A 25,260-nucleotide genomic window follows, 5' to 3' on the forward strand; every position below is an offset into this window, starting at 1 on the left:
ACTCGCTGAGGAGGCATAGCTCTCATAGCTAAATACAACCTAGCCTTGAGACTAGTCCCATCCCCAAATGTTAAATCCTGTGAATCCCTCACTGCCAAACTCCCCATCTCTGACTCCCAAACGCCCACCATTCACCTAATATACAGACCTCCAGGCCCCATTGCCACATTCGAGGAGGATATCTCCACTATTCTTTCCAACAATCTTAAAAATACCTCGCAAGTACTCATGCTCAGGGATGTCCACTCATCGCTGCAGGCACTCTGAAGGAGACTTGTGAGGCATTCAGTACTTCTCTACACAGTACTTGCACAATCCTGTGCCAGGTGTGAATCCTTATCCACTCATGTTTAGCACTTAGCATGGTGGTAGCTGTACTGCAGTCCTTCACATGTAATGGAAATTCCAAACCCAGAATATAAAGAGAATACAGGACCGGTTAACAGCCCATCTGACAACTGGTAACCCTGACTTATACAACACCCTTGACACCTTGTAGAAGTAACCAGCTGAACTGTTGTACATACCTGCCATGGCTTATGCAGAGGCTGCACCCTTTGTGAGGTGGGACGATGGGGTGGGTTACAGCACCAGAGGAGCCCATGTGGTGTGCCCAACTCTGTCTGGAGCAGGGCTGTGGCAACTCCTGGTCTGATCTCGGACACTCGTGGGCTCCCCCAGATGGTACAGGCTCTTTAAAAGGTGCTGGTCTGCTGCATGTCCACTGGCGTGACACAGGAGTGCTTGTGTGGGCACTGCTCACTGCTGCGAGGGCTGCTTTATTATGTGGCTGCATTTCATGCGACAGTGGCAGAAACGGATATCAAGCAAATTCTATGTTGAAAGATGGTTCGGCAGGTCCTTTCATGGAGCAGGAATTGGGAACAGTTGGACTGATGGCTTTTTAGCTTGAATACAGTATGAGTCCAATAAAGCTGAACATGTCATGTACAAGTTTGGAATCGGGCAGGCATAGGCTTCCCTTTACATTCTGGTACATTTAGTTCATGTTGAATGCAATAGCATAACTGGACATGACAGAATGCAAATTAACAACCTAACATGGGGCAGTTCGGAGCTGTGCTCTGCCAACATAGTCCAACTTATTTTAATAGTTTAAACGTGCGTAGATGCTTACAGTTAATATGCACAGACCCACTGTCTACCTGGCTCTGTGCCATACTTGCAGGGAGTTTTGGTGCTGGCTCCTGATTCTGTCCTAGTGCTGAGGGATAAAAGGAGTTTGTACGGAATGCTACCACACCCTGTCCTTTGCGGTTTGACACTGGTGCTAGGCTCCTAAGGTGGCAGCACCCTTCTCAGCCTCCTTCACTTTCTTCCCGTCTCTGCCCTGGATCATGTCCAGGCCGGCACCTGCTAGAGGTGCCTAGTCTTGCCCGTGTAGCCTACTCTCCAGGGAGCTGCAGGGCTATGGGAGTGACTGGGCTGGCAACGGGAGAGCGAGAACTCTACACTGGGCTGAGGCGCTGGGCCGACGCATGGTATCTCTTTATCACTCGATGGCGATGTGTAATGCAAACTCCAGTGTGCCATTCATGGCTTCTACACTAGTTGCCAAGAGAACCCGTTATATGTGCACAAAAAGAGGTAGACACTGTGTAAATCTTAAATGATTTAATGTGATACATTGCGTCTAAAGAATAGATGAATACAATTTAGTGTGCTTGCAACACATAGTGAAATGTAAAATCCAAAAAGCGTAAATTGTCGAAGTTAACTTCATCAAACCAACAGTCACCCATCCATACTCATATTTATACACATGAACTAAACAAGGAAGATACAGCGATACTTAATATAACCAACACTATCAAAGAAATTATTTTAGTTTAATAGGAGACTGCAAATTAAGCTGGCTCATATTTGTCTGGCTTATATTTCCAGTTGGTGCTATTGATCCAAAGACTTTCTGCGGCATTCCTCTGTAGTACGTGGCTGATTATTTGGAATAATGTTCATGTACTACCCTAATCAGGTAGTGGCAGAACCAATTGATTGTTGCCAAGTCAAGTTTTGCGCTTCACATTGGTGCCTGCGTGGGTCACTATTGGCCTTAAGGGCAAGGAGAAAGCAGGGATGGTGATGTGTATGTACATAGTTGTCGGTGGGGTTCCAGTTAACGAGAAGAGCAAAATAGTTTCTTGATAAGCCACACTGTTATATGTCAATTTATAACGCGTTTGTACACAAGTGTTTCTAGGCGTGACAAGGAAGGGGAAGAAAAAGGAGACAAAACTCTTACTAGGCCTTGTCATTCAGATCGTGCAAGGGGAAGGGAGAGAAGTGGTGCCAGGGAGGCAGGGGACTGTAGGGTTGCAGATACAGACCCTAGTGCGCGGTAGGCCCGTAGGCAGTGAATAGGGCTACTGGTTGTGAAGGAGACTGGTCCCCATAGGTTGAGGGAGGTCAGGTAACCAGTTAGTGCAGCAGACAAGAACATCAACAGGGGAGAGAGAAAGTAGAAGGAAAAAGGTGGGTGTTGAAGGAGAGTGGTTTGTCAATGTGGAACCCGAGGGATTTGTTGGCGCAGGAGGTGAGCTTGGGTGTGAAGCCCCAAGTGTTATGGTTGATAGCCAGATCTGTGTCTGGGTGTTTAGTATTGTTGCTGAGCATTAGGAGTTCCGTCTTGGAGGGGTTGAGCTTCAAGAAGGCACTGGACATCCAACACTGGATCAGCGAGAGACGGGTTTTGAGCCTATGTATGTCCTTGATGTAGTTGGTCCTAAGGTATAGCTATGTGTCATCAGTTTATCAGTGGATGTTTTGTGTGGCTAGGAAGTCTCCCAGCAACTCCATGTATATATTGATCACTGGGGAGAGGATAGGACCCTGCTGGACTCCAAAGGTGACGGTTAGCATTCCCTTTATTGATGTTTGCTGATGATGCAATGGTTTGCAAAATCCAGATGAAAGCAGGAGGATGAGCACTGCATTTATTCCTGAACTTTTGCGATGGTCATTTATTGACCCTAAATTGTTCCAAAACAAAGTCTGATCTTTAGACCACCTAGGAGTAAGTATGTGAAGGTAAAGATCATATTCAGGTATTTAAAACACGCTTAATACCCAGAGGTTTCTAAGCGCGCACCCAGGGATCGAACCTGTGTTGCTCTGCAGCCTCTTGCTTCCAAGGCAAGTGCGTTGCTCCTGAGCTATCCTCCCAAGTCAAAGATGCAGATTGATGCAACTACCATCGACCTGGTTGCATTTATTGACTATTTGAGTCTGAGGGTCAAAAATTCAGTAAATTGAGAAAGCTAACTTCACATTAGGTAGATGCAGTTCGGCCATTACGAAGGTCTTCAGAGCACATGGAGGGTGGAGCCGTTAGGCTTTCATTTGGCATCAATAAGCTGGAAGCTGCCTTTTTTGGAGTTACCGGTTAAAATACTAGTAATTACTGAATTATTTCTTGAAAAACCTTCTCAAACTTCTCCGGGTACACCATCAATCCCACTACATGAAGAGATCGGTATTGGGTTCATTGGAAGGTTGGTGGCATCCAAACCTTTGCTCCACTGGATCAGAATTTGGAGTTCCCCTCCCATTGCCACAATAGAGGAGCTCTGCAGGATGTATTGGGCAGGGGAATGGGAGGAGGGCCTGCCTTGGTGTAAGCATGTGAGAAATCACTTAATCGAATTAGGCTGTAACCAATTTTGGACAAACCCACAGAACATCACATTAAGGGATATACTTACCTTAATGCATGCAATCCAACTGAAGACGCATGATGTTACCCTGGCTCATTGTGCCCCTTTGCTATGACTGTATTGTGATTGTAAATAGTCCATTGTTTATGAGCTGTACCTGGTTTATTTCCCGTCCCGGGCTAGCAAGGGCACTCTTCAGATCTGGAAACTGATCTCTGGCTTTGCGAACTCATCAGTGGGGGCTTAGCACTGCCAGATTGATTTTCTCACTTCACAGATGTTAGAGAGACAGAGTTTAATTTTATGCTATTATACCCGAAGTAGATTACTAAGGAGACCATTACTAAGGCCTTTTTTTATCAGGTCTTAACATTCGCGCTGCTACAGATCACTTAGCGTCCTGCAGAAGAACTGAAATTGCGCCTTTTTACTTTGATGTGATTCATTACATGTTTAGGTCTTGGTTAATTAGGAAAAGGCCGGTCTAACAGTACGGCATGACACGATTGCTCAAAAGACTTATTCCTGGTAATGGTTTCTTATGCATTTTAGGTTTGTACACCATGCCAGCTAAAAAGCACTAGACTAGTCTTTATATATCTAATGGCTGGTAACCCTGATGGCCAATATATAAGAAATGTTAGTTATTTTATTATCGGATTATCTTTCTATCAAACCCGGATATTTTCCATCAAACCCAGAGATTTTTTAATGTACCTCACGTTTTTATATGCTTTAATTTCATATTTAATCATGTTACATATGCCTGAGCTCTAGAAGCTATTGATTCAGTCTCCAGGGCCAATGTGCGTTTATTAAATGATTGATTGTCTGACTTCTTTTACCTGCTTTTATGTTTTATTCTCAATCATTAACTTAATGAATTGTATAGATGTGTGATAATTTGAAACTTAATTTTTAAAATGTGTATTTGATGGATATCATCAACTAAAGATTGATTTACAAACGGTCTTGCTGCATTTAGTCTCTGAATGGCTCTACGCTGCCATCATGCTTATCTCTTCAGAAACAGTTTTCTTTCTCCATATTTCCAATATGTTCCCTACTCTATTTCCTTCTAGCCAGACCTTCCTGCTCCCTCACCCAAGGCTTGCAATCTTCAGGTCGTCTTTATTAGCGAACTACGAGTGCAACAGTTCATTACTAACACTGGCTCTGCTTCTCATATTAACCTCAACATTTGGAAAATGTGTGCTTTTATTATTTTCGTACAAAAACTCATCTCCACTCTTGTGCTCAGCAAACTTGACTACTGCTCAAGCCTACACTTTGGTCTTCCCCTCTATTCCTTCCTCTCTCTAGACAAAGTCCTCCACTTTCCACCCACACTGTACAACCTACCCAGAATCTCTCTCCACTTATACCTACTAACAACATACTGGTTGGCTGTCCGTGCACAACCACTCTCCAAGTTCCTTCTCCTATACACACAGCGATCAATGGTCCTGCTTTTCAGTACCTGTCTGATTGTATCTGTTTTAACATCTTGTTCCCTCTGGTCCTCCTCTGCATTCACCTTCACCATCCCATACCCTTTCCGTGCCATAGCCTCGCTTCCACGCTTTCTCCCGAATAGCCCTGTTTCGCTGGAGCCCACTGCCCGTGAGTCAAACTGTGGGTCTCTTCAAAGCTAGGCTTAACCTTCCTACTTGATATACAGGGTTCTCCCCCTGCCCTCTCCTCTCATTCTCCCTACTTTACCCCACCACTGCCTCCAGTGATGCTTAATAACGCAATTGTGTATATTTAATTAGCTCTGAGGGTTTGGGGATGGGCAATTTATCGGATAGCTCGGATTGCGCTCTGAATCCCACGATCCAAAGCCCGCGTTCCAAGGAGCCTGTTGGCTGGTTACCTCATCACCTTCCCATAACATCCCCCTGGGTTTCTGGTGCCCTCCTACTCCCACTTACCAGACTTCTTTCGGCAGCTGCAAAACCACTGGTGCCCCTTCAGCCTCCATGGAAATGCGAGTGGCTCGGTTTGCAACCCCTCTTCCAGATCCATGGTGGCTATCTTTTTTTTAAATATTATATTTTATTGGTTTTGTAACATACAAACTTTGGTCCTCACCGGGCCAAGACGCAAAACAAACTAAAAACAATAATACCGTACAATGGAATACTCAAACAAGCAAATCATGCAAAGTCGTATTAAAGTTATTGTGCTAGTGTGAAGGATCCTCTACTGCCCTGCACATTCTACATTCAAGGAGTGTTATATCAAGTCTAGTTGCAGAGTTCACACCTAGTCTTCCCATCAGTGCCATATCTTGTCCGCCTTTTCGGGACAACCTCTGGCTTTATACACTCTTCTTTCTATGGCAATGCAAATCTGTACATCAGTGATCCACTGGCTAATTTGTGGCGTCCCTGCAGCACCCCATAGTTGTGCCATATTCCTTTTAGCAATTGCTGTTGTTGTCATGAAGCAGAGCTTTTCGTACCTTGACAAGTCTATTTCACTGTCCGCTCCAAGGAGTAGCAATTCCGGGTCACTGGGGATCGTCTTGTGTAGCACTCTAGTAAGGATGTCACAGCATTGCCGCCAATAATCGCGGATGTTTGGGCATTCCCACAGTGTGTGAAAGAAAGTTCCTTCTTCTCTTTGGCAGAGTAGGCAGTTGGGTTCTGCTATTTTACCCCAGTGATACAGGGCTACCCTCGGGTAGTAGATTCTATGTAGTATTTTTAGCTGTACCAATCGCAGCCTGGTCGATATGGCCACCTCCCGGGGGAACATTAATATCTGAATCCAGTCTTCCGGTAATATCTCCCCAACTTCAGCTTCCCATTTTGTCTTGAGCCGCACCAGCTCTGTTGTAGCAAAGGAGGTGATGGCGTTGTACATTACTGTGGTGACTTTAGCCCGGATGCAGTCTGTTATTATATTGCGTTCTATTGGCGTGGTATCTGGCATGTCGGCTAGCGTAGGGAGGTGCTGCTGGAGTGCATGTCGGAGCTGTGTGTAATGGTACCTTTCTGTCTCTGGGAGGTTATAGGATATAGCCAGTCTTCATAGGATCTGATGGCGCCATTGGTTACAATGTCGCCCACCTTCTCTATAACACACCCCATCCATACTGGCCATCTCGGTAATTTGGTTACCTCGTAGAGGCTTCCATTATTCCATAATGGTTGGATTGGCGTGACTGTCTCCCCATCCCATGAAGGTATGCGATTCAGCCCAAATACGGGGTGTCTGTGCCGCTATGTTTCGGGGGGTCGCTCTGGGCATTGCCTTGTACAGTTCCAGGGGGGGCAAAGCCTGTACATGTGGCAGTGTTGGGTCTGCGTGCACTGCATCGTTTACTACCGACATCTGGCTGGCCCAGTAGTATGTCTGTAGCCTTGGTAGGCCAATTCCACCCTCCCATATTGACCTTTGTAGTGTTCGTAGGGCAATTCTCGGGCGTCGCCCTCCCCATAAGAGCTTTCTAAGTATATTGTCTATGTTCCGGAATTCTTTCACAGGTATGTGTAGGGGGGCGTTTTGGAGCACATACAGGTAGCGGGGGAGTGTCAGCATTTTGAACAGTGCGGCTCGGCCTAACCGGGTCAAGGGTAGGGTCATCAAATGCTGCACATCCCCCGTGAATCACTCCGTAATGGGTTGTAAATTGTTCAGTGTGAAATCATCTAGGTTCCTCATGATCTTAATTCCTAGATATTGGAAGTGATCAGTGGCTATTCTGTATGGGCAAGGCTCGGGAACCCCACTACCTAGAGCATTTAGTGCAAATAACGTGGATTTGGACCAGTTTACTTTCAGGCCGCTAAAAGCACCATATTTCTGGAGTAACTGTCACCACCAGGCACGTCGTCTTGGGATCCCTCAGATATAGTAGTAGATTGTCTGCATATAATGACTGTCTTCCCATTCTGAACCCCCTGGGATGCCACTCCATGTGGGTGCGCCTCTCAGCAACTGGGCCAGTGGTTCCATGGCCAGCGCAGAGAGTAGGGCTGATAGTGGGCAGCCTTGTCGGGTCCCTTTTCCCAATGCAAAGGAACGTGAAGTCCAGCCGTTCACTCGGACTTCAGCCATTGGTGCCTCATATATTAGTTGGACCCAAGAGAGAAACTGTTCCTGAAACCCCATTCTTCGCATGATAGCCCATAGAGCCTCCCATCGAATGGAGTCAAACGCCTTTTTGAAATCTATTGCAAGTACACCCAGGGGGATGTTGAGGGCCTGGGCCCGCTCAATGGCCAAGTGTATTCTTCTTATGTTCATTCTCGTGGATCTGCCTGGCATAAAGCCACATTGGTCCGGGTGGACTAGGGATGTTATGACTTGCTGTAGGCGTATCTCTAGGAGTTTGGCCAGAATCTGGGTTTCACCATTAATGAGGGAGATGGGCCTATATGAACTGCATTGATCCGGGGGCTTATTCACTTTGGGTATAACAGTTATTGTAGCTTTCCTCAGGTCCGCTGGGAGGCGTCCCGTTGTCCGGGCCTGTTGGAACATGTTGAGTAGATGGGGAGCTAGGTTGTTACAGCCTATCTTCTTCCAGGTTTCTATAGGAAAGCCGTTCGGTCCAGGGGTCTTCCCAGACTTGAGCTGCATCATGGCCATTGCAATTTCGTCTTCCGTGATGTCTCGTTCTAGGCCAGCAATCTGGGTTTCATTGAGAGTCGGGAGGGTGATACCATCTAATATAGAGGCATCAGGGGGAGTTGTAGGTGCCTTGTATAGTGTCTTGTAAAACTTTGCAAATTGCTCAGCTATGTCCTGGTCCGTGAGGCAGGGTTCCAAGTTTTGGGACACAATTGATCTCACATGGCTGTGCCCTTCGTCTCTCCTTTCAAGCCAGGCTAGGACCTTCCCCGCTTTGTCCCCAGTTTCATATCTGGCTCGCATAGCACTGTGTGCCTGCCTGGCATTGTCCAATCCGTGTTTTGCAGTTTCTTTTGGGCTAGCATCAGTGCTCTGTTGGTATCTGGACAGTCGTTGACAAGATGTGTTTCTTCTGCTTGTTTTACGTTTGTTTCCGCCTCTCTCAGTGATTCTGAATGGATTTTCATTTGGGCCGTTGTCCAGGAGATGATTTCTCCTCGTAGCACGGGTTTGTATGCCTCCCAGAGTGTAGAGAGACTTTCTACTGATCCTTCATTGGTCTCAAAGTACTCTGTAGTGGCCTTTTGTATGCGTTCAATCAGCTCAGGGGAACCTAGGTAGTAGTTATTCAATCTCCACACCGGTGGAGGAGCTGGTTTGCACGTCGCGAGTGATATGAGTAGAGGGGAGTGATCTGAGATGCCCCGTGGAAGGTATTCGGCTTGCGTTACTGTGTGTTAATGTCGCAGGCATGAAGAAATAATCCAAGCGTGATAGCGATGCGTGTACTCCAGAGTGGAAGGAGTACCCCTTTTCTTCTGGTTGTAGGTCTCGCCACACATCCTTAATACAAAACGCTTCCACAAATGTGGTCAGATTGGTTTGGCGGTTAGGGTCTCTGTTACGTAGATGCGTACGGTCTTGTACATTGTTCATGACGTCATTGAAATCTCCCCCTAGGACCAAAGTGTCCGAGGTGTCGCTGGTTAGCAAGGGCGTTACATCGTCCATAAGTCTGGATTGGAGAGTCGGTGGGGCATACATCGCCATAAGGGATATTGTTTTGTTCCAGAGCGTGCCCGTGGCATATATGAATCTGCCCCCAGTGTCCTGTATTGTTTTGGTGAGGGTGAGCGGTAATCTTTTGTGGATTAATATCAATACCCCTCTGACTCCATCGTGAAACCAGCTTGTATGGTTGTGTGATGGTTCCAACGTTTAAATAGTGCGTTGGATGTACCCGCCAGATGGGTCTTTTAGGAAGACTATATCCAGACTGTGCCTGTTCAGGAACGGTCTCACCAGCCTCGTTTTCAGGCTGTTTCCTAGGCCATTTATGTTCTAGGTGAGTAGTTTTAATGTTTTATTCTTATTGTCTTGTAGAGTTGCGTTCATGTGTATGGTTCCAGCTGGCAATGGAGCCTCCCATAGTGGGGGCGTTGGACGCGTGTGACTTGCAGCAGGGAGCAGTGATTGCTAGTCGATTAGTCACTGTTTTATGTAATATGTAGTGCTTCAGCGAGTATTTCCAACTTGTAAACTTTTGCCAAACTCCCCCCACCCCATACTTCATCCCCAACCGAAGCATCTGTCGCCCCTTAACAGTTCAAACTTTACTTAGACAGTATATCTAGGCAGTCTAGGGCTCTGCCTATCGTTGTACGTTCGTTTCTTGCCAAAAGGGGGGGCGGGGCGGTTCCATTCGCCAGCCATTACTTATTTTCTGCCATGTGAATCTTGTTTTTAGCAGATTTCATTTCTCTTTTGTGTTTCGTGTTTTCACTTGCCTTTTCTGTTGCCGTTTCCGTCATGCTTTTTCCTGTTGTGGCGCATTTTCCTGCCGCTGTGGTGGACTGTTGTCCGGTGGTCTTTCTGGATGTGGTCTATTACGGTCGTGTCCAGCCTTCTTCTTTCCGTTCCAATCGCCTTCAATGTGCCTTTCTGCCCAATTCCATGCCTCTCTGGGGTCCCAAAAGTGTACTGTTGTGCCCTTGTAGTATATCTTGAGTTGAGCAGGGAAAATCAGACCATATTTGATTCCAAGCGATTGAAGGCGTTTTTTAAGTGGGTCAAAGGATTGGTGCGCTTTTTGGACTTCTCTAGTGAAGTCAGGGAAAAATGAGATCTTCGAGCCGTTATAGGTGATGGACCATTTCGTTCTTGCCATTTGTAGTATGGCATCCCTGTCTCTATAGTTCAGAAGTCTTGCTATGATTGCACGCGGTGGCGCCCCAGGGGTGACCCTGCCTGTTGGGATGCGGTGGGCTCTTTCGATAGAAAAGAATTTGGAGAAGGATTCAGTGTCATATATGTCTAATAGCCATCTTTCAAGAAACAGCTCCATGCATTCTCCTTCAGCTTTTTCCGGCAGGCCTAGGATGCAGATGTTGTTGCGCCTTGATCGACCCTCACTTTCGTCTACTCTTCCCTCTAGGGATTTCATTTGTTGTAGCATGGTGGTTATCTGGCGGTTGACACCTTGTAGATTGTCCTCGGTCACCGATATGCGTGCTTCCGCCTCTCCGGTGCGTGCGGTCAGCTTCTGCAAGTCATGTCTCAACAGGGATACCTCAGCTCCAATGGCGCCATTTTCTTCATTGATGTCCTGGAGCCGGCAATGGCGCCCATCACATCCCTGAGGGAGAAGTCCTCCTCCATGTCAGGTTCGGTCGATGCTAATCTCTCTGGTGATCTAGACAGCGGAGTGGTTGTATACTGTTCTATCCTGCTTTGGGTGAAGGTTTTTCTAGGTTTGTCCTTCCCCATATTGCGAAGCAGGGCCTTGTATTATGAAGAAAAGTACGTTCTGTGGTTGGGGGGCACTTCTCAAATAGCTATGGGTTGGGAGAAGTTGTTGCCGGGGCCCCGTGTCTGCATCTATGCGCCAGCATTTCAGGGCCTGCGCTGGGAAAGCAAACAGATCTCAGTTCACTTGCGCGGCAGTCTCTCGGGGTGTTGCTCTACCCCAGGAGGGGGGCCTGCTTGCAGCGAGACGGGATCACGGGAACTCCTCTCCCACAGCACGTTCCAGGCAGACAGATTTCCGGGTCCACTCCCGCCTCTCCTTACCGGGTCTCGTGGGTTCCTCCTCCCGGTGCGCACCACAGGCCAGCAGAGTAGCAGGCTGGCGGGCGCTCAACGATGTACGGAGCGCCTGCGTCCACTCGGAGGGGGGGGGTGTCACTGGGGGTCAGGGGAGGCCAGGAACTCCGAGTCCCCACACGTAGCCGGTCCCCTCTCTTCAGCAATCCTTTGGTCCGCGGGAGGAGGCAGTCCCCTCCCTCTGAAGCAGCAACCGTCTCCACACAGCTTCTCTTCCACAGGTCCATGGTGGCTATCTTAAGTATTTTGTTTAAATGAACTGGCCGCTGCGAGGCATCCCGCTCATTGAAACATAATATATTGCTCTTGGCACGCTGAGTTTCTGGATTTAAAACCTGGGGTGCTAATAGGGTGTTATTGCTATATGGCCTGCCTGATCTAGTAATAATGGCACCTGGGCCCATCAGTAAGGTCCTCTCTGCGCTCGTGCCTATAGCTTGGACCCTGGGCTGTTAACACCCAGTCCAGATTGGATGCCATCACTTATTTACTACTTCTGTTTAGTTTGAAGCTCATGTCTTTATAAGCCGCTAACTTTGCTTATATAATTTTTTATTTTTTATTTTTTTTTGGGACTGGTAAGACTTAATTTTTTGCACCATCATGAACTGGCTCACAATTTTTTCTCATCTTCATGCTAATGCACAGGCACTCTCCGTGGGAAAGTTTCAGACTTCTGTAAATGTGTTATTGCAAGTCATTCCTGTTCGAAATTGTTATCCCTGTTCAATTTAATGCAAGTACTAATAAATCATATGTATTAATGTAATTGATATGTGGCAAGTGTTGTTCGGTCATATCATTTCATGTTATTCATATGATGCAATTTGGCAGTTTATTGACTTGGTGCATTCAAATATTAATCTTTTATTTTAAAGGAGGCCTTACATCGTGAACAAATGTTGGAACAGAAGTTGGCAACTCTTCAGCGACTGCTAGCCAGCACACAAGATGCTTCAGATTCTAGTTGGCAGGTACCTGCACACTGGTTATATTTTTCTGGACGTGCTCATGAAATGCAATGATTAGATTAGCACCCCACATTCTATACTTATAGGTTTCTAGATTGTTGCTTCACGATATAGGGCGACGTATGTTCCTAATAACTCAGTGGAACAACTAGCTGGTTTTCTGATTGATCAATTCACAACATTAGAGTTCTTTATAAAGTGCAGTAGTTACCATTGCTCATCTTAGTTAAAAAGTTTTTCTTGGAAAGGATTTGCAATGGTCTCTGGTCTGCTGAGATGTAATGATTCTCCGTCATGGGGTCTGGCATGGATTCACATGCTCATGAAAATTCCCTGTCAAGCTGGGAATCCTCAGTAAAAGAAACAGTTTCACTTATGAATTGTATTTCTCTCTAAACCAATCGTTGTCCTCTGGGTCATAGAAGCCCGCCTGCATCCCCACCCCTGTCCAATAACTGTCCCCTTTCTATGCCCCTCCTCTGGCAGCCATCTTCAGATTTTTACTGCACGCTTCAGTGTTGGGAATCCTCGAGTTTGTTCTGCGAGCTACTTGTACGTATTTCATGGTTTTTCGCAGGAAAAAGGCTCTATTTTTGTTCCAAAAGAGCCTATGTGCGCTTTTCTCCATCTGCTGACAGTGGGGATCCGTTGTCATTGAACTTCAGCGCCCCTCTAGGGCAAAGAGCATCAAAGTTTCCAGAAGGCCATCGGGCCTACTTCGCAACCTCCTCCGACCATGACAGAGGAGATTAAAGGAAGATCCCTCTTCAGGCCCTGCACCAATTGTGGGCTACGGAATGTGTTTGTGGAAGACAAACACTTGCGATGCTTCTGTCTGCATCCAGACCACAAGGAAGGAGAATGCAACATTTACTTTGGTTTCTCCAAGAAGACCACGATAGGCACAGTAGACTGACGGCGTGCATCAATGCCAAGGCCTCTGCCCCGTGCTCTGAGCAGGGTCATGCCTCACCTAGGACTGGCCGGTCTGAGGAGCTTTTTTTTATATAACTCTGTTTATTAAGTTTTAAACACAACAAAACAAACATGAGTCATAGGCATACATCTGACCAAGGCAATATGGCAATTTCAAAGACAAGAGGAGCCCTGCAGGGCCGAGAGCTGTCAGACATTTGTGGGATGAGGCAGGTAACCAATGCTAACAGCGGTACAGATCTACTTACATTAACGAATTTCAGTTAGCATCAAGTCATTTACCCCATATTTTTTCGAATTTGCGGGGGCAGCTCCGTGCGTTATATATCTGATGTTCCGAGGCCGCGCATCTGTCCAGCTCATTACTCCAGCGGTTCAGAGATAGTGAGTCGGCAGAGCCCCAGTTAGCCGCAATCACTCTTTTGCATGTCCCAAATACTATCGCCAAAAACATTTATTTTGTATTTTGAGAGGTCAACTTCACACCCAATGCCTAATAGTATCTTTTTGGGATCCCTAGGGATTGGTGTTGCCAGGGTAGCAGAGATCATGTTAATACATCCCTCCCAGAAGATCTGTAACACCCGGCAGTCCCATATCATATGGTAGAAGGTGGCAGGTTCCGTTTTGCATCTAAGGCATGTCTCGTCTTCCAGTCCCCCCCCCATCTGGCCATGGCAGTGCGTGAACGGTATGGGCGGTGAAGGATTCTCAAACGTATTAGCCTGAGTTTAGATTCTATACCAATTTCTCTAGGGGACATTAATGCATCAACCCAGTCTTCTGGTTCCAGTTGACCTATATCCCTTTCCCACTTCTCCTTGAGCCCGTCGAGCTGAGTAGCACCGAAGGAGTTAAGGGCTTGATAAAGAGTGGAAGTGACCTTAGAGGGAATGCATTGTGGGAGGATATTGATCTCAATGGGAGTACAGGGGGGTATGGTTGTCGTATCAGGGAATTGGGTGCGGATGGCGTGGGCCAGCTGCGCACGGCGAAACCGGTCCATAGGTGCGAGGTCGTATTGCTCTTGCATGGCCTCGAAGTCGAGGGTGTGACCCCCTTGTATCACGTGTGCCAATGTGTGTATCCCTTTTGCGTGCCAGTGACGGAAGGAGCCCATCTTTACTATTTCCAGGAGGAGCGCGTTGTGCCATAGGGGTTGAGATAGTGTTGGCTTTCCTTTCCAGCCAATTAGTTTGTGCGCCTCCAGCAAGGCATGGCAAATATGGTGTAATTCTGGGCAACATCGGGGGTTGGTTGTGGGTGGCGTACAGGATCTGCAGCGGGGTTAGCGGTGTCATGATCTCTATTTCAATACGGATGTAGGGGAGTGTGGGGTCTGCATGTATCCAGTCGTTTACTACCCCGATCTGTGCTGCAAGGTAATAGGAGCATATGCAGGGTACACCGATGCCTCCCTCCCAAACTGATAGCTGGAGCGTATGAAGGGCGATTCTGGGTTGCTTCCCGCCCCACAGCAGCGTGCAAAGGTGTCTGTCAATAAGTGCAAAGGTGTCTCGGGGAATGTCAAGTGGGGCATTTTGGAGTACGTACAGCAGTCTGGGGAGGGTCATCATCTTGAATAGCGCTGCTCTGCCCATTAGTGATAGGGGGAGTGATTGCCAGTGGGAGGTTTCTTTATTGAACCGGTCAATTACTGAGCCGTATACCCAGGTATTTAAATTCCCTAATAGAGACATGATATGGGCAGGTCTCAGGGATTGCAGACTCGCCGCCCTGTATCGGGAAGTAAATGGTTTTGGCTTCATTCACCTTTAGGCCCGCAAAGTTCTGGTATTCCCTAAGAATGAGGGAGACAATCGGGCAGGAAGTGCGCGGGTTACTGAGGTATATGAGGAGGTCATCCGCGTAGAGCGATAGTCGGTCCCCCCCCCCCCCCCCCCTGTCCAGGCAAATCCTGTCCAGTTAGTGTTAGCCCTAAGATCAATTGCGAGTGGTTCGATGGCCAGGAGGAAAAGAAGCGGGGAGAGCGGGCACCCCTGTCTCGTACCTCGACCCAAAGGAAATGATTCAGAAGACCTGCTGTTCACCCTTACCATGGCCTCCGGGAGTGCATAGAGAAGTTTAACCCATGATATAAACGTTTGCTCCAGGTTCATCCGAGCCATGATTGCCCACAGAGCCTCACACCCCACAGAGTCAAATGCTTTTTCAAAGTCCACCTCCAGGAGGGCAAGTGGGGCTGGTATTTCCTTGGCTCTACTCCGCGCCAGTTGAACTCTACGTAGGTTCATTCGGGTGGACTTATTGGGCATAAATCCACATTGGTCTGGGTGGACGAGGGTCTCTATCACCTGCAGTAGTCTGTTGGCGAGTGTTCTGGCGAGGACCTTAGCTTTGCCGTTGATCAGGGATATGGGGCGATGGGAGGCACATTCCTCCGGCGGTTTCCCGGCCTTATGTATGACTATTATGCATGCCTTCCTGAGGTCCGTGGGAGTGTCCCCAGCTCTTTGCTGCGTAGGAACATACGGTGCATGTGGGTGGGTAGTGTACCACCGAGGCATTTCCATATTTCTGTAGGGAACCCATTGGGGCCTGGGAATTTCCCGGGTTGGAGCTGTGCAAGCGCCTCTTGCACCTCGGTTACAGTGATTTCAGCATTCAGGAGATCTGTTTGGCGCTGTGAGTTCGGGATCTCTATCTGGTCGAGGTAGCATGAGGGTTCGGAAGGCGGGCTCTCGGCGGGTGGGATATAGAGCTTCTTATAGTAGGCGGCAAATGCCTCAACAATGTCAGACATCTGTGAGGGGTGTTCTGTCTGGAGACTTAATGGCCCGTACGTGTCCCCTCTCTGTTCGCGCCTCTCCAACCAGGCCAGGGTCTTATTCGCCTTATTGCCCCGTCCATAAATTTGGCTCCGGACTAGCTGATGGGCTGTTCGTGCATTGTCTTGAGCCAGGTTGCTAAGGCCGTGTTGTGCCGTAAACAGAGCCTCTTTTGTCTCTTGGGTGCAGTGTTCTAGGGTTTGCTGTTCTCGCTCCAGGACACGTGCTTCTGCCTCTTTGATCCTTTGGACTTGTTGTTGGTAGGCTGAAACCTCTGAAATAGCTTCCTCCCAGAGGACAGTCTTGTACGCCTCCCAGAGCGAGATCGGGCAGTCCACTGAGCTTTCGTTGTTTTCGAAATATTCCGTTGTCTTCTTTTCCAGTTCCTCCGCAATTTCAGGGAGGCGTAGGTGATATGTATTCAGGCGCCAGTTACGATCCGGACATCGGCAGGAGTTCTTCATGGTCAGAAGGAGCGGAGAGAGGTCCGAAATACCCCTTGCAAGGAATTTGGCGTCTAGGAGCCTGTGATTTATGCTGCGGGGGATGAAGGCATAATCAATCCTGGAGAACGACTTGTGAACGACTTGTGAACGCCAGAAAAAAAGGAAAAACCAGCCTCATCGTTATGGAGAGAGCGCTGTGTGTCCGTCATTCCCATGGCTTCGGCTAACATGGCGAGTGGTGTGGTGGCGGGGCGGGTGAGATTTATCGGCTGCAGTGTCCATCACTTCATTAAAGTCCCCACCAATTACCCATACATCAGCCTCGTCTTCCAGTAGTAGATTCCGTAGTTAAGTGAGCAGTTCTTTTGTATGCGTGGGGGGGCATAGATTGCAGCGAGGCACCATTTCTCGCCCCAGATGTCGGCAAGTATCATTACGTAGCGGCCCCGGGGGTCTGTTTTGACCTTCCTAACCTGCAGGGGGACTCGCTTGTGGACGAGTATCATCGTGCTCCTGGCGTGAATCCGGCAAGGTAGGTGTTAGAGTAGTTGGATCTTTTGAAGAAGTTAGTGCTTGTGCCTATCAAATGTGTTTTGTTTAGAAGAGCAATGTCTGGCGAGTATCGGTTGAGGTACTGGAGCACCAATCTTCGCTTTATGCTGGTGCCGAGGCTGTTAATTTTCCAGGAGAGCACGGTGACCTTGTTGGAGTTCGTTCTATCTGCGTGGGTCTCTTATCAGGTCTTATGGGTGGATCAGTGCCGGTCGCGCACTTTCGGGAGGTGTGTAGTGATGTACTTTCGGGGGAGACGTCCGGGGGTCGTCTCGTATTGGTGTACCTGCTGCCTGTATGATTGTGTCAGCCGTCTTGCCCATAGACTGTGCTTGATTTCCTTGTCGGCGTTTTTCTATATCGTGCCTTCTCGTCTCTTCTGTTTCTTTACAGTCCTTAAACTCACCCCAACCTATAGTACCCCTCAACCCCCCCACCCCCTCAAACTGGGAGCACCTGTCCCCAAACATTAAACTTATAACTTGCTAAACTTCTTCGGGATAACCCGGGCTGTGATAGCGCATGCGCCGCATAAGGGGCGGCAGCCGCTAAGTGAGCACTCCCATTCTATTGAGCAGAAGTTTAGTCCCCTTGTGGCATGGTCTTCATCCCTTTTCCGCAGGGGTCCCTGTCGCATCGTCGTCTGCAATGGTCGGAGAGCAAGGGGGCGAGGGTCTCCCAGGCCCAGGCCGCTGTGTAGGTGGGCCTGATGGCGTACGCCTCACTCTGGAGTCCGTGAGGACTTGGGTTTCAAGCCAGTCCCATGCGTCTTTGGGATTGTAAAACAGGTGAGTAGTGCCCTCATACTGGACTTTTAGCAATGCCAGGAAGAAGAGGGCATATTTGATAGACCGCGACTGGAGCTTCTTCTTGATGTCAAATGACTGGCGGGCTTTTTGGACTTTAGTGTAATTGGAATAGAAACCGACCCTGTAGCCGTTGTATGTAATCGGGCCCGAGGCCCTTGCCATTTGTAGGACCGCATCCCGGTTGCGGTAGTTCAGTAGACGTGCAATCATTTTTCTGGGCGGGACACCCGGTGTAGGTAGGCCGGTGGGGACTCTGTGTGCCCTTTCCACTGAAAAGAATTTGGATAGCTTCTTGGGGGCAAAGACATGGGTGAGCCAATCTTCTAAGAAGAGTTCTGTGCTGGGGCCTTCCTCTTTCGCTGGTATTCCGAGGATCCTGAGATTATTGTGCCGCGCCCTCCCCTCACTATCCTCGGCACGGTTTCCCAGTTGGGCCACTTTTTGGGCGATCGCGGTGAGTTGCTGTTCCAGTCGGTGGACCGTGTCTTCTGTGTCAGACACTCTCTGTTCCGCTTCTCCCACCCTGGTCGACAGGTTGCGGAGGTCTTGACTTATAAGGGACATCTCAGAGGATAAGCTGCCCATTTTTAGTTCCAAGGATGTCCTCTAGTTCCCAATCGCTTTCATGAGGTCTGACAGAGAGATAGGGGGGGTCACAGGGTTCTCCGGAGGCGCCCACCTCTTCTGGGGGCTGAAGCTTGCGCTGGGGAGGGGCTCCCACGGTGTAGAGGTCCATTTTACTTTGTAGCGTTTGCCGCTTGGATTTCTCGTTTCCCATGTCTTGATCGAGCGGCCCTGCGTGGCAGGGATCCGGGTGGTTCTTGTCCGCTCACCGGGGTTGAATGCGGGATCGGGAGAGGTCCTGTATAGATCAGGCGGTCGTGTATAGGCTGCGCAGGCTGCTCACTGCAAATCCATGCAAAGGTCACGTTTAGGGTGGCAACAACGCGGCAGCTACAAGTGTCAATCTAACTTCCAATGGCGGGGAGCCAACGCAAGGGGGGGCAGCCCAAGGGGGAAGGAAGGTCGCCTCACTGGTAGTAGTGCCTCGTAGGGGTTGTTCGGGTGTGCCTCCACCGACTGCGGTTGCCACTTAGTGGAGGAGAGGGGCAGGGGATACCGGGGGTCCCACTTAGTGTCTCAATTGGTTGCGGGGAGGAGTGCCCTCCGCCCCACCACTTGTAGCCTGGCCCCGTACTGAGGATCGTGTCCTTGTCCGTAGAGTGGTATGGCACTGGCACGTGCCTATCCCTGACACATAGAGCGCCCCCCCATATTTTTCTGTGGTTCTGCCGGTGGTTTAGGATGCACAGGGCGGTCCCGAGGGGGAGACAGGGCAGTCCCTCAGTTCGCGCAGAGTCCGGGGGTCTATCGTGGACAAGGGGCGGCTCAGTTGGTGGTGAGGAGAGGTGCCCCCCGTCCCCACACTCCCAGTTCAATTCTGCTGCGTATACGCCTCGTGGGGGGGGGGCCGTGACACTATTCTGTGCACTGATATAGTGCTGGTCCGTGCCCATCTTTGGCACAGCTGTGGCCCTCGTGGGTTCTGTGGTCTTTGCAGCTGGCTAGTTGCATAAGGGGCCGTGAAGGGGGGGTTGGAAGTACGGCAAATCTCCCACCCCACACACCCGCGTACCTTGTTATAAGTATGTCCGTTTGCAGCGTATCATCCCTCAGCGGGGAGAGCAGCTCGCCGCTCGACCCCGGGTGTTGCAGTCTCGTTGATGGGAGAGGGGGATTTCCAGGGGGAAGGAAGATAATGTGGGCCCGAGCCGCGGGCAGGCATGGAGGCCAAGTTCGAACAGGGAGGGGGATGCGGTGTAACGTTTCACACGCTGCTTTCTGCGGCTGCAGGGCTCCGCACCATTTGCAGCGCTGTCGGGGGCCAAGAGGGGAGCCGTTATGTATGGCACCGGTTGTGGCCATTTCATGTCCCGCACTCTGTAAATTCCCCAGGGCCGGGGAGGTGAAGGGGGTCGCCGTTCGTTCTCCGGCGGTGTCGGCAGGGCGCCTTCTCGCACAGGATCCCCTGCATTCGCTGTGCCTCAGCGGGGGGCGGGGGTGGGCGGTCTCTCCGCCTGCACTTCGATGGCTGTGGCTCGCTCGCCTGCAGGGTCCAGGCAGATTCTCGTGTCCACCGCACCGATTATTTTTGGGGATGCAGCGGTTGCTTCCCATCAGTATCCGCCACCACTCACACGTCACTGGGGAGAAAATATTCAGCAAAAGGAGAGTATTTTGAAGGATAAATGTAGCGGCCGCCGGGATCCGATGAGATTAGCTCTGCATGTGACGCGCGCGCATGCGCAGTCCTGAGGAGCATTCTTAAGTTCTTTGACTTATCAGTGAGGGCCCAAGACCAGGCAAGGCCAAGAACCAGAAGCCTGAGTCCACAGCCGACAGTCCAGCTCCTCCTCAAAAAGTAATCTTCCAACTTGGCTAAGCTGCGGGAGAAGTGTGGGAAGCCACGGCCGGAGGAGAAGGCCAAACAACCTAAAAACGTCCAGTCCGCACAGGACAAGTCTTTGTTGACGATAGAGCTGGTGGCGGCTGTTCTTACAAAGGCGAAGGGGGCTGACCCCTTGAAGGAAGCCACCGCTGTACAGAAGGTTTCCCTGCCCACTGAGGTACGAAACCACCACAGTGAAATTTGGGAAAGTCTGCTGGCATTGCCGGAGAAGATGGTAGTCGCAGAGTCTGGTTCCAAACCCTCGGGTGGAAAAAAGGGGGTGGGGGAGAGGAAGCCCTGGAACAGCCCCAGGCTGTGCCCCAGGCCATGAACGTTTTGTCCACGCACGACCAAGACCTGGAGTCCTTACACAGGGTCCACAAGGACGTGGAAGAGGATCATGGCCTAGTGTTCAGATCACGCCAGCTCAGCTGAGGGATGTGTCTCAGGACATTCTGTTAACCCTCCACACTTTGGTGTCGGAGATTCAGAAGAGGATGCTGCAAGACCCGATTCCGCCTCCCATACGATCAGCCACCAGCGAAGAGGAGATGTCATCTGACGCCCCCATTTCAGCCTCCACACCTGCAGCGGGCACTCGCTTCCCCCAGTGGACCCAGACACAGATGGATAAGACCATGGCGACAATGGACCAAGGAGAGTTGCTTGTACCAGAGGTGAGAGGCCAAGAGGAAGACAATCCTGGTGTTGCCCTTTCTGAATGAGGTGTGGGAGGAGGGCCTGGCCCTCTTGAACAACCCTTGCACACCTCCTGCCAAACGAGATAGGCTGGAGAAGTACCGGGTGCCAGAGTCTGCACCAAAGTGCCTGAGGTCATAACCATTGCTGGATCTGCCAATGTTAGTGGTGTGAGGAAATAGTCATCTAACCCATCCTCGTCTTCTTTCCTTCCGGACAGCGAGGTGAAGAAATTGGACACCATGGGAAGTAAGGTGATTTACACTTGGGTGTCATCCATGAAGGTGGCGAACGCACTGGCTATCCTGTCCAGGTACGTCGGGGAGCTGTGGTACAAGGCGGGTCCAATTTTGGGGTTCCTCCCCGATGATAAGGAGGCAGTCGCTGTCATCCAGTAGAGGGAGGTGGCTTTGGATCCAGCAGTCAATGTGGTGGTGGACGTTGCCGACACAGGGTCCCCACAGATGGGGAACAGTATCTGCCTTCGTCACCAGGGCTGGATGAAGTCCATGTATTTCTGCCAGGAGGTCCAGACGAGGGTGCTGGACATGCCATTTGACAGAGCTTAGGTTTTTGGGAAGGCCGTTGATGAGTCCCTATAGGCCATGAAAGCGGATACAGAGACTGCCCGTTCCCTGGGCAAACTCCAGCAGCACTGCTCTTCTTTTTCGTTCCTCCATTGGAAAGCCAAGTATGTCATCCAAAGGTTTCTCTTCTTTGTACTGCCAGCCTTCCAGACCTACGACTCAAGAAGCCTACAGAGGCCGTTGCCAGGCTTACGGTGGAGGACAGTGCCGCTTATGCCGCCAAGGTGGGAGGCTGCTTGACTAGATTCGTCAGTGAGTGGAGAAAGATCACCGACAGATGGGTGCTGGACCCTCAACCATCAGTCGTTTGCCTGCAGAGTCCTGTAGGAGATTCGCTTGTATGATTTTATAAACGCAGGCTCCTGGAGAGACCCTATTCTGCCCAGGAGGGCTTCATGAGAAACAAAAATACAAGTGAACGGGTCGGTGTAACTGGTATACCCCCTTAGTGTTCAATCACCATTAACACATAAAAATCGAGTACTGCACCTAGATATTTCAAACACTGGTTTTAATATTTAATCTATTTGTATATTGCTTTTGGTATAGTGCTGAACATCATGGGTTTCAGAGTAAAGTCATAAAGATTTACACAAGACAACACATCAATTCAAATTACTTATACAGTGAACAGAGTGCAGATCTCTACTGTCGATACATAACGACAGTGGTCAGAAACAAATATACGATATGTATTTAGGTACAAAACAGTGCAAAAGCATTGGTAACACTGTGGTTGGAAAGATAGTGTACACCAAGGTGTTTCGGCCGTCTATAGGGTCTGAATATGCCGCATATTTGACACGGCCTTCATCAGGATGGGGAGAACTGTATGGTCCGGATGTTCAGGAGGTGCTGTGGGGTTTGATTTGGTCACAGATATAATAATGGGATAAACAATATCTCATCGTTCAAAGTCGCAATGGACTCCTGGAGGTAGGTGGCTGTTGACTTTTTCTTGCAATATGTGTGGTTGGGATGGATCCTAGGAAAGCGTGTCCTCTGGTGGCACTTGTCTCAATGTAGGCCAGGGAGCGATTAATGCGCCTGGGATAGTTTAACTTGTCACGATCGGCGGGAGTGATTGTAGAAGCGGGCTCCTTCTTTCGTAGCAGACCCGGCACGGCAGCGTTGCTAACGCTGTTGCTAGGTCACATGGGAGGTCACAATCCATTCGAAGAATAGTTACAGGTAAGTAAATTGTTCCTTACCAGCTAAAACAAAGTTTCTCTGGAAGTGGAAACAGATATTGGTAGCCTACCCCGCACTCCCTGTTTGTGTGATGTATATGTCCTAAAAGTAGTCCATGGTTTAAGTGGAGTGAACTATATGTTTAAATGAAATTATTTAACTAATGGCTGCTAATGTATCTGATGGCTAATGGATGGCATGAATGCTCGGACTGATCAGTGATGTTTAATGGTAGTTTTTCAAATTGCTGACTTTGACTATTTAACCAAACCATGGACATGTGGCTTAACTATGTGCAGGGGGAATGAATATGTGGACTATAAAGATTGTCTCGCAGGTCTCCCGGAGCGGACTCACAATCTGCCAGAACAGCTCCAGGGCCCCCCGCTTTTCAGCATCTGCAGGATCGACTGCCCGGGGGACCCGGGGGGATGGCGTTCTTTTGCTCCTGCCAAGTGACCTTCCCACTGCCAACCACACCCATCAGGGAGATCACCAACTCTCCATTCAGCAGGGGGCCTGGCGGTAGGGGGGATCGCCAATAACCTTGCCCTCCTCGGCTTCTCTCTGGCCCGGGCTGGTCCTCGCATGCTCTTCCCAGACCCTGATCTGCCGTTGCTATCAACGGTACAGCTAGATATCGCCGAGCCTGAGGCCTAATATTACCCGAGTCCCCAACTCCGTCCCCGCGGAGCCACCATGCAAAACCCATTGAACTCCCGCCTGGAGTGTGAGAAACATAAGACCAGGACCTACACCGGCGATTCCCACCAGAGGAGCAGCGCTAGGCGCAGATGTTGTGGAAGCAGCCGCATTATCCTAACAGAAGCAAAATGGCGAGAAGCAGGAAGGCGTCCAAGCAAACGGACATTGGCTCCCTTATGAACAGCACACCCACCGAGAGAACTAAAAAGGGGGATATATCGGAGGACCCAGCCATCAATACCACACACAACGCTGCAGCCCACAACTCCTCACAAATGGTCACTAAAGCCGACCTCCAAGACCTACTATCTGCGCTCACCAAAGAAAGCCAAATAAGCACTGAGGAGGTGACGAAAAAGATCAACTCCCTTGATAAGATAGTGGCAGGGGTAGAAAGCCGAACCACGGAACTCGAATCCGAGGTCTGCGACCAACGGTTCTGAGGGCGAGCAAGACTGGGATAGGATTTTATCCCTCGAAGCGAGGTGCGACCTCCTAGAAGCAAAGCAGGAGGATGCAGCAAATCGGGCCTGAAGCAACAATATCCACCTGCAAGGATTTCCAACGTCAATTCCAGATGCAGACTTAAAGAATTATGTCTCGGACTTACTCAGATTCATCATCACCCTCCTGGACGAGTCGCCGCTGGAACTGGATAGGGTCCATAGAACAATGCCCAGACAGTCATCTGCTCTTCCCCCGGATGTCCTGGTGAGAGTTCATTTTTACTGAGTTAAGGAGGAAATCATGCGGGAGGCAAGGCAAATGCACCGAATCACCTTCCAAGGGTCCACAATCTCGCTCTACCAAGATCTAACAAACTCTACTCTCCAAAAAATGAAAAACTATGCCTACGCTTACGGAATGGCTGCGTGAAAGGAAGGTCCCATACCACTGGGGTTTCCCGACCTCCGTCAGATTCACATGGGAAGGGACTCGGAAACAAATCCAATCGCCAAAAGAGGCGCATAAATTCATGGGCATCAGTGGTGGAGAGGGGGAATAGGAATCTGAGGAGTCGGGTCAAGTGGTCCCTGGAAAGCAAGCGGAGGGAGCTTGGTCGGAAGACAGCAGCGCAGGCCCCGATGTCCCCAGAGGAAGGACTTCAAGCCGGGCTGACCAACATCGAGGTAGCACTTGGGCGCCTTGGCCTCCATGTCACTATCTCCCTTGACTTGGAGAGTCAAAGTGTAGGGGTCCAATAGCCCTCATAAAATCAACACTCACATGGCGGGCTGGTTCAGCGGAAGGAGGAACCTCATCTCAAAGTTGCAGTGCGGGAGCAATGTTCGAGCTCCACTACATTCGGTTTCAGTGGCCCAGTTGGCCACCTTCTAGTGCACTAGCGCCACCAGTTTTCCCAGTGGCATCAGGATGTGGTTTTTCCTACTAGTTCAAGAAGGGATAGGGAGAGGGATATAGAGGGTGTTATGAACCTTGCCCCTGGCCCTCACTGGCAAATCAGCCTTCCAGTTAGGGCCAGGTCAAAGGCCTTAAAACCTCATCCAAGATACTCTTGGAGTCAGTCCTGGCGCTTTTTGGCACCAGGCTCATAACCATCATGAAGACCAACATTAGAATGGGACTATTTACTTGGGACTATTTAACTTGGGGAGGGGAGGAGGGGGGAATCAGGGAGGGGTGGTTCAGCCAACATGGAGGCACACACAGCTCAGTTACAAGGAACTGAGCTATGCAGTCTAGTCTTTTGGGTGTGGCAGGCCTGGGACTATTTTACCTGGACTACTTCACCTGAGACTATTTAA

At 49.6% G+C, this 25,260-nt stretch overlaps 1 protein-coding gene across 7 annotated transcripts in view; it reads left to right on the forward strand.

Moving 5' to 3' along the window:
• Window positions 1–25,260, forward strand: part of SLMAP (sarcolemma associated protein) — a 1,535,859-nt gene that overhangs the window by 246,877 nt on the left and 1,263,722 nt on the right. For all 7 annotated transcript variants that reach the window (XM_069643684.1, XM_069643683.1, XM_069643687.1 and 4 more), the window contains exon 6: window positions 12,239–12,334. In XM_069643684.1, coding sequence (XP_069499785.1) covers window positions 12,239–12,334 — 96 coding nt within the window. The remainder of the gene's footprint in view (window positions 1–12,238; window positions 12,335–25,260) is intronic.

The sequence above is a fragment of the Ambystoma mexicanum genome, chromosome 2p, assembly GCF_040938575.1.
Source record: "Ambystoma mexicanum isolate Mex_15411 chromosome 2p, UKY_AmexF1_1, whole genome shotgun sequence".
Classification (NCBI taxonomy): Eukaryota; Metazoa; Chordata; class Amphibia; order Caudata; family Ambystomatidae; genus Ambystoma; species Ambystoma mexicanum.